General features: G+C 32.7%; 1 protein-coding gene across 1 annotated transcript; it reads left to right on the top strand.

Annotated features, from left to right (window-relative positions):
• The first annotated feature begins 1,161 nt into the window (after positions 1-1,161).
• On the top strand, positions 1,162-2,931 carry LOC110647753 (ethylene-responsive transcription factor ESR2-like). The gene has a single exon (XM_021801720.2). The coding sequence runs from the start codon at positions 1,226-1,228 to the stop codon at positions 2,453-2,455; it is 1,230 nt and encodes a 409-aa protein (XP_021657412.1). The 5' UTR covers positions 1,162-1,225; the 3' UTR covers positions 2,456-2,931.
• Positions 2,932-9,288: the final 6,357 nt, after the last annotated feature.

Raw genomic sequence — 9,288 nt, 5'->3', positions numbered from 1 at the left:
TTTTACCACACTGGAAATTTAATTAATTAATATATAAAAATAATTAAACAAAAACTCCACCTTTTTAATTGCACGTTGGATAGGGAATAGTAGGCAATGGAAGCTCCATTGAATGCATTTAATATAAGTTTTAAATAATATAAAAAAAATTTAATTATTAAATTAGATATTTATATTAAAATATATATATATAATTAATTAAATTATATATATATAATATATAAATTTATATATAAAATTTTAATTAATAATAAATAAATTTATTTTTATATAAATATAAAGTCCTCATAAATTTTTACATGAATTTAAACTCTCTATAGATAAACCTTTTCAAGAAATGTATATCTATAATTTTAAGTGATGTAATTATATAATTTATAGTGAATAATTATATGATTTATATAAAATTAAAAAATAAAAATTAATTATAAAACTTTTTCTTTTAATTTTTCGAAAGAAATTAAATTATTGTCATTAGAACTTCAAAAAAAAAAAAAATTATACCAATCATATTTTTCAAGAACCCAAATCCTCATCCCTTAATTGCATCTCGGAAAATAGCTCAAACCCAATTACTCTTTTACTCATCTTAGCTGGCACCGATACAGAAGGAAATTACCATCCTTTTCTTGAACTTGAAAACGGACAAATAACAAATAGGTGATAAATCTTCCCTAATTTAATAAATTGGAGGGTTTGTCTTTCCTGTAAACCTATAATGATTACAATCTTTTTAGTAGTAATCACTAGTTTTTACAGTACTATCTTGTTATAAAACAATGATAAAAAAAAGGAATTAGGGCTTCATGTAGAGGTGGAGGATGCAAATAAATAACGAGTTTGGACACATTCCAATGCATTGACATTGCGCCAGCGCCATATAGTAGAAAATGATCACAGCCCTCTAGATTGAGGACGGTTGGCCCAGTAGAAAATCCTAGTCGTCAAACGTACTCAACCCTTTTTTTTTTAGGAATTTTGTGTTAAAAAATTGCAGGGAGCATCCATGCATGGCTCAAATCAGAGTCGCTTTCTTGGTTCCCTAATATCTCCCCGGAGGTTTTATTACTTTATTATTATATGTCTACCTATAAATACACTACTCCACAAGGGTCCAGGTGCCAAACTGGATCAATCAATCCCCCATCCAAGCGCGTAAAATCCTGTTCTTGTTCTTCTTCTTCTCCTTTCTTCCTTCTTCTACCGTCCTTCTCCCACTCTTCAAATGGAGGAAGCTATTAGGCGACTAAATGGAATGACCCATGTCCAAGAGTCTATTCCACATGAACAATCCATCACAGACAACTACAAAAAGAGCACTAATGGAGCTCCGGCTGCCGCCGCCTCCACCACCATCACGAACAAGAGGTCACTGAAAGAAAGTAGTGGTGGTTGTGGCTCAGGTGGTACCATGAGGTACCGGGGGGTTCGTCGGAGACCTTGGGGTCGCTATGCAGCTGAGATTAGGGACCCTCAGTCTAAAGAAAGACGTTGGCTTGGCACTTTTGACACGGCTGAGGAGGCTGCTTGTGCCTATGACCGTGCTGCTCGAGCCATGCGAGGTCTCAAGGCTCGCACCAATTTTGTGTACCCTACTTCTGATCCTCACTCTTCGACAGATCCCTTCCTTCCTCCGTTTGGTTTCTCATCAAAACAATCTCAGGCGTCCATTAGGGATCTTCCCTCTCGCCGTTGTAACTCCAATTCTTCAAATTGGCCATCTTTTGGAAATCTTCATGTTGGAGACTTCTCTGGGTCTGCGCCCCAGAGGAGTAGTTCTACATCTTTTAACATGCTTCTCCTCCGTGATTTCCTTGACCCCTCTTCTGGTTCATCGTTCTATAATCATCCACAAGTTTTATATGATCAGTTTCCGCACATTAATGGGTCCTCTGGTTCTTCTTCTAGCACTTTCTCCAGTGGTAATTCTTTGGTGAATCCGTCCAATGATTCAAATGTCTCTGATACTTTTGCAGGCTCATCTTTGAGTGCTCTACCGCTGAATGAGGATAATCGGAGTTATAACTCTTCTGGAGGCTCTGATAAGACAAATTCTCAACCTGATTACTGGGAGTTCTTTCCACAAGAACCATCTGATTCTGGTTTGTTACAAGAGATCATTCAAGGGTTTTTACCAAAGCCCTCCTCTGACCAAATTGACTCTTCGAAAAGCTCCATATATTGCACCGGAGAGTCAACGGTTGCACCTGTACCTGAAATGTCTGCCACCTTCCCATCTCTGGATGAGTTTCGAAGGAGCATCAAGAGTGAGCTCTTGGTTAAGAATGAGCACTTGGGTGTACATCATTACCATGATGGTCCTGCGCAGACTTTCCAAGGAGTTACTTCTCATGAAGTTCCGTACGGTCATATTGGTCTGCAAGAGAACCTTCATCATCAGATGGGTGCGAACTCCATTTTGGATCATATTTTCCGATATCCAGATCTTTTATGAGTGCCTTTACAGCCAGAGTCCAGAATGCTTGAAGAAACCGCTAAATTGATGCAAATTGCTTGTTAGAAGTTAAGACATACTATAGTATATGTCTAACAAGCTTAGTTTCTGACTATTACAAATATCTTAAAGCCAATGTTAATTCTAGGGTTTCTGGAAAATCAGTAGCTAGTTTGAAGTTAATTTTGGAAATTTAAAGCATGCTTTGTTTGCATATATTTCTTCTAATATATTCTGTGTTTCTGATAGCTTTTGCGTTTGACCTTGGAAGTGAAAACGGTTGTGTTGTTTTTGTTCTGCTTAGAATGACTGTACAGGGTAAGAACTCCAAGTAAGATAAAGATCTATAATGGCTAAGGATCTGATGATCTTGTATCAGTTTCTTGCTTCCTTCGGATGAACTCCATTATCAAAATAAAGGAAAACCCTAAAAGGGTAAAGTGAACTTATATCTTCCTGGGGAAGTGATGTTGCCAGGCCAAGTTGATATCATAATTTTATAGTATGTTTCTTATCTCATGTCTTATACAAGACAAAATTTCACTTCTTATTGTCCACTGGTCTGCAACTGCAACTCTCTGCATGCCTACCGATGCTTTTATTGCATTGTTCTTTTCTGTAATGTATAATCCGGTACCGTTATTGTAACTACATTTCCATCATATCTTGTTTTGCACGAGAAACTGAACAGTTTCTTTAATTTTGTTTACAGAAAACTAAAGAGTATAATTATAATTTCCTGATGAAAATAAAAATATGGAACAAAATCATTGAGTTTAGGAACTCTAGATATTGTTCCGATGAGTTTAATAACTATATATATATATATATATATATATATATATATATATATATATATATATATATATATATATATATAGTTTGAAATTGGATTCTTGGTATGCTGAGATGTGAAATAATGGACGAACAGGCAACGGCAAGCTTTAAATAAAAAGTCTGGAGAAAATCACATCTGAATTTTGATATATGGGATGGTTAACTGTTCAACATGAAATGTCTTTATCATTGAATTAACTGATTTTTGCTGTTTTGGAATGGAATTTAAGAGATTTTTGGTGTAGTGGCATCCAAACATCTCAAGTTTCGTAGCAAAACGCTTGAACAGTCTTTAATTATTAAGTTCAATAATTGCAAGAGCCAATACCATCATAATAATAATACACAGGGCAGGAAATACAATTACTAAGAAGAAAGAAGGAGACTCTGCTGGAATCTAACGAGAACGAAGAATCCTGGATGGAGTTGTTAATTCATCTCCAGCATTTAAATTGAACTGGAGGATTACATTGAAGATAATGTTAAATTTCAAACTAACATGTATGATATAGCCATGTGAGCAGATTTTCAGCAATTGTTTTTTCAATCTTTTCATAAGATTTGAGCACAGTGTTTCTAGTGGTAGAGGTGTAATAATAATATGTAGTCCAGGCCCCTACCCATTCCAATAATTTAAACCTTAATATTGTAGCCGCCAATTCCATTTAGTAACTCAGCTGCCAAGGCACCAAGAAGTGGTTGGAAGGGCTTTATTTTTAAGGTTAAGAATTCGTATTCTGAATCGTTTTGTTGGAAGGTCATTCCCGGCTCGAGCATAAGACATCACGTAACTGAAAACAGCTGCCAAGCCAAAAAGATGTGGGGAATGGTTCCCAAGTATTTAATGATTACCCGATCTTTGAGCTTATAATTAGGTCCTTTTGAAACACCTTATCATAAATAAATTCTTGGAAGCTTTTGGAAACCATTACCACCCTTTAAGCTCCTACATTTTCTAGGATTAATTCTCCTTTATTTCATATTGAAAACGAGTACCAATCTTTGAGCCTTAATATTAAGTTGGAACTCAGAAATTTTATGATTTTGAAATAATTTCAGTATCATTGAATTAAATTTTATTGATATAAACAAGCATTATTGAATGTTAATTTCATAATTTTATTCTCTAATCTTTAATGGCAATGGCAAGGCACAAATGTTATGGCCCAGTACGTCAATGAGGTCCAATCGTTTACTTGTGTTGTAAATTCATCATATCATTGGGCCAATGAAGCCTTATATATTAGAGAGAAAGTAATTTAGTAAGTCCATCCATAAAAGAAATTAGCCCTCTCAATAAATACAATAAATAATAATTATTTCATTCTTTCACCAGCAGATTAATAGTTTTAATTATTATACTTAAATTAATAATTCATTAATTGAATGTTTGTTCCATATGATAATTTTCTTTATTTTAAAATTTTCAAATTTATAAATAAAATATTAATCACTTAAAACAATTAAATGATTTAGTTTGGTGAGCTTTGAAATCATTATGATACATGCATTTTATATAATCATTTAGGTTAAATTTCATAGTCATTTTATTGATTTGTTAGTTATTTTTACTTAATTTTATTAGTTATTTAGTTACTTTTTCATAATTACTAATTTTTAGACTAATTTATAATTTTATTTTTGTTTTATAGATAAAATGGTGTTTTTGAGGGACTAAGGAGTAATTGTGCAAGTGATGAGTGATTTCTAGGTTCAAAGGTACCAAAATGAAGCTTAAAAATTAAAGAATATGAAAATTATTGAAATCTGCAGCATTTGTATAAAAGTTAGAAGTAATTTTGGACTTGTTGAAATCTGCACAAGGGATTGCACATCCTATGTAGGTTACCTGTGCACTTTCGAGGAAAGAAAACTTACACCTGCCGAAATCTACATAACATGCTACACAACTTGTGTAGGTCACTTGTGCACCTTCATGGAAGACATTTGAAATTGCTGAAACTTGCACAACATGCTGCACAGTTTGTGCAGATCAGTTGTGCACCTTCACAAAAAATTGTCAGACATGCCAAAACCTGCATAGTCTGTGCACATTCACGGAAAAAACTTTAGAACTTGCTGAAAAGTGCATAAGATCTTGCACAACCTGCGTACATCCTCATTAATTGGCTGTATAAAGAATTTTCTCATATGTGCGATTACCTAAGACACTATTTTTGGGCCAACCTAGGGTTCTCTGTTAGGGGATATAAAAGCCACTCTTATCTCATTTTCCTGTAAGGAGAAAGATTGGAAAGGAAAAAAAAAAAGCAAAGTAGGAGTTGACATTTCCATTTTTGGACTAGGATTTGGATTTTTCTTCTCTTCTTTCAATTTTCTGCACTTCATCTACTGGATTTCTTTAGTTTTAGTTTATTTTTATTATTTATTTCCTCTTTTGCTTAAAATCTCTTGTACTAAATATGGATAGTGAATAGTTTTTTTAAGATTCTAGAGTTGGATATGTAATATTTAAGATATTTTATGGATTTGAGCCGGTTAAACTAGATTTTATGGTTATTATGAGATTTTATCCATTTCTTGTGTGCCTAATGACATGCTTAGTGTAGGATCCCATTAAGTATTTTATAATCCTTGGTTGAAGCATCGAAAAGAGAAAACCCAATGATAGATAATCAAGAAATTAGACTTAATTACCTTACATCTAGAAATAGACTAAGGATTAAGAGGATTAATAAATTGATTAAAGAACCTAATGGGTCTTGATTAATTTTAACTCCTCGAAATATGATTAAGTTAATTAAATCACCCTTTATCTCACTCGAAAAAATTTTAAAGGATTTGAGAATCAATCTCCTTAAAACTCATAATTTTCATATGTTTGGCTAATCAATCAAAATCCTAAAATAGCTTAACTATGAATCCCTAAGCTCCGGAATCACCTTTTTTATTATTGTTGATTGTTAATTGATTTTAATTACTTGTCACTTTAATTCTTGCTTTATTGTATTTAGCTCAATTTCTTTCTTATAATTTTAGAGAAATTTTCTATTCAAGAATTTTCTTTATTGAATTTACAAATATATCCTTTAATTCTCAATATTTTCATTTAATTAATTGTTAGCCCAAAAATTAGTTTAGATTAGTATATTTTTATATAAAAAATTCAATTTATAACATAACTTTTTGGGGGAACGATATTTTTATCTATTCTATTTAAACGACTCGTGCACTTGTGATTGAGCCACATCACATTATATATATATATATATATATATATATATTGGCAATTATGAGGAACATGATCATTTGTTAGGCCCTTGGCAAAGTAGGAAATTAAAGTTAGGAAATTGGGCCTACAATTGATACCTACAACAACTTAACAATGGGAATATTAGTTGAATTTTTTAAACTCTAAACATATTTATCTATCTTTCTTCTCTTTTCTTAGCAAACAAAGATATCATAGTTCCTTGCTAGTAACAAAATAAATATTTGTCCTTAGTGATATTACAACCACTAAAATAATACTAAAAGGTAAATAATGAATAATCAATTAAGGTTTGACCCGAATCAAGTAACCATCGAATACTTGAATAGAGAATTATTCGCTAAAAAATACTCTTGATACTCTAATCACTTTATAAGATAAGAATCTAGAGATATCCTTTGAAATCAAAATTCCGTCAATATGAGAACTCAATCAGCAAAGTGGATTCCTAGTTCCACTCAATCACAAACTCTTAATCTTAACAGGAATCCAACCCATTCATAATTTAGTTCCCTAACTTAAGAATCAGAACGGTGGTAATTAACCTACCGAGTGTTCTCTTTTATCTTGCAGTTCCAATACCTGAAATTCAACATTCTATATCCACAGAAGGGGAGAACAACATCACTTAGACTTCATTTTTTTCATGAAAATATTTTCTTAAAAAATATTTTTCACATTTTTTAGTGTTTTGGCACTTAAGAAAATGGATTAATGAAAAATTTTTAGTTAAAGGAAAAATTAGGTTATGTTTAGAAAAAATGACTTTCTCTTTTCTTTCAATAATTTTATTAAAATGTGAAAATACTTATACATACAAGATATAAATATATACCATTAATTTAATTTACAACTGAATAATAAAAAAAATACTTTTTTTAGAAAATATTTTCTTATTTTTCATATATAAATTATTTTTTATGAAATAAATAGTGCCTTAATCTAATAATAATAAAGATATTCAAATTCCATAGCACAAGCTCTTTAATTTGCCATTCGAGTGTTAGTTGGAATAACTGTTATCCTATATAATTACTTTTAAATTCTCATCTCAATTGATATATTTTTAATCATTCTAATAATTTATGTTCCTGCTTCTTTTAAGAGAGGCCATAAATTTAGAACCTAATTTTGTCGTACAATAGCATGAATTATTGAACCCTGGAATATGGAATTATATTAGATACAAATTGAAATTATGTTTAGTATTGCAAAATTCATATCTAATTTTACCTATTCATCCATTGGTAGAATATCCAAACTGATAATTCCATTATGTAATTTCATATAATGGGGGGACCCTCTCTGTGAGATTTTTAAATGGCATTTTCTATCATGAATCATGATTCAAAGTGCAAATCAAAAGATGAAGAAGCAGGAGGAGAAGATAAAAAGATAAAGAAAAGGGTCCTATTGATTATGGGTTTCTTTAAACCTTTTTGAGGAAGTTGAAGCATTTACGAGAAGTGGTAAAAATGTAGGTGGAACGTTGATGGAGTTGGATTATCACACCTGTGAAAGAAAGTGAAGCTATTGCATTATCCTTCAATTCCTCAGGTTAATTTTAAAGCTCAATTTCACTACCCTACCCTCCATCACCTTTCTTATCTTTCTCTACACATATAATTCCATCTCTTTCTGTCGCTATATATCTTTCTTTATTTCACTCACCAGAGTAAAGACTCTCATCACCAAGTCCATTTTAGAATTCTGGGGCTTTCAGGATTCTTCTATAGGTCACAATATTCAATCTTTTGCTTCTTTTGCAGACTTCCTGCTAATTATTATTTTGTCTTTGACTATTCATTTATTTATTTATTTTGCAGGAGAAAAGGAAAGCAGAAAGAATTAACGGAGAGTGGTCATATAATCAACAAGACTAAATTGAAAGTGGAGATTCCATCATCATCAGAGACTGAGAACATTTCTGTTGGTGTTGTTACTAAATTGCAAGCGACTATGCCTCAGATTACAAGACAGCGAAGTGCTACAAAGAACAATTGCTTATGCTCTCCAACTTCCCATGCTGGTTCTTTCAGGTGCAGGCTTCACCGTGCCCCCAACCTCCAACGAACAAAATGCGACGACTCTGCATCTCTCAGGGTCTCAACCACTAAGATTATCAATGCCACAGCTGATCATGATCCTGCAGCTACTAATGCATGAGGCCCAGTAATTCATCAATTGTATCATTTGCGTGCGTGTTTGTTTGCTTTGATACATTGCTGTCACCTCTCCCCTCCCCGCTACGCCACACACACAACCCTCCAAGCGCCGCCCCACCCACCACACACACCACAACAACTCCACCCCACACCCCACCACACCACAGCACCACCTACAACCAACCACTTGCATAAAGCCTACCAATTTCTATATCTCTCACTGCTTTTATTGTGTTTTTTTTTTTTAATACATTTATCTCAGATTAGGGCTCAAATTGAGACCTCACAACTTATATATAATGCAGGAAGTCTCGTGCACTAGGACCCAAATGCTAGCGTTTGTCACGATGCAACTAAACAATTCCAAGCTTATTTTAGGCGTCAATTCATTCCTGTTTTATTATTAATGAACTATATTAAGTTAAAATTAATAAAATCAATTTCTACACAAGCAAGGTGAAGCTTTTATTTGATACCAATAAACATTTAAAATAAAATTGAAGATCAAATGGGATTCTTGTGAAGGGAATTGATAAAAAAAAAAGGAAGAGATGGCAATTGTCCAATCACGTAGCTTTGAAATCTTTTTCTGAGGCTCA

The sequence above is a fragment of the Hevea brasiliensis genome, chromosome 10 (assembly GCF_030052815.1).
Source record: "Hevea brasiliensis isolate MT/VB/25A 57/8 chromosome 10, ASM3005281v1, whole genome shotgun sequence".
NCBI lineage: Eukaryota > Viridiplantae > Streptophyta > Magnoliopsida > Malpighiales > Euphorbiaceae > Hevea > Hevea brasiliensis.
Note: the sequence above shows the minus strand (reverse complement) of the source record. Positions and strands in the feature narration are given on the sequence as shown.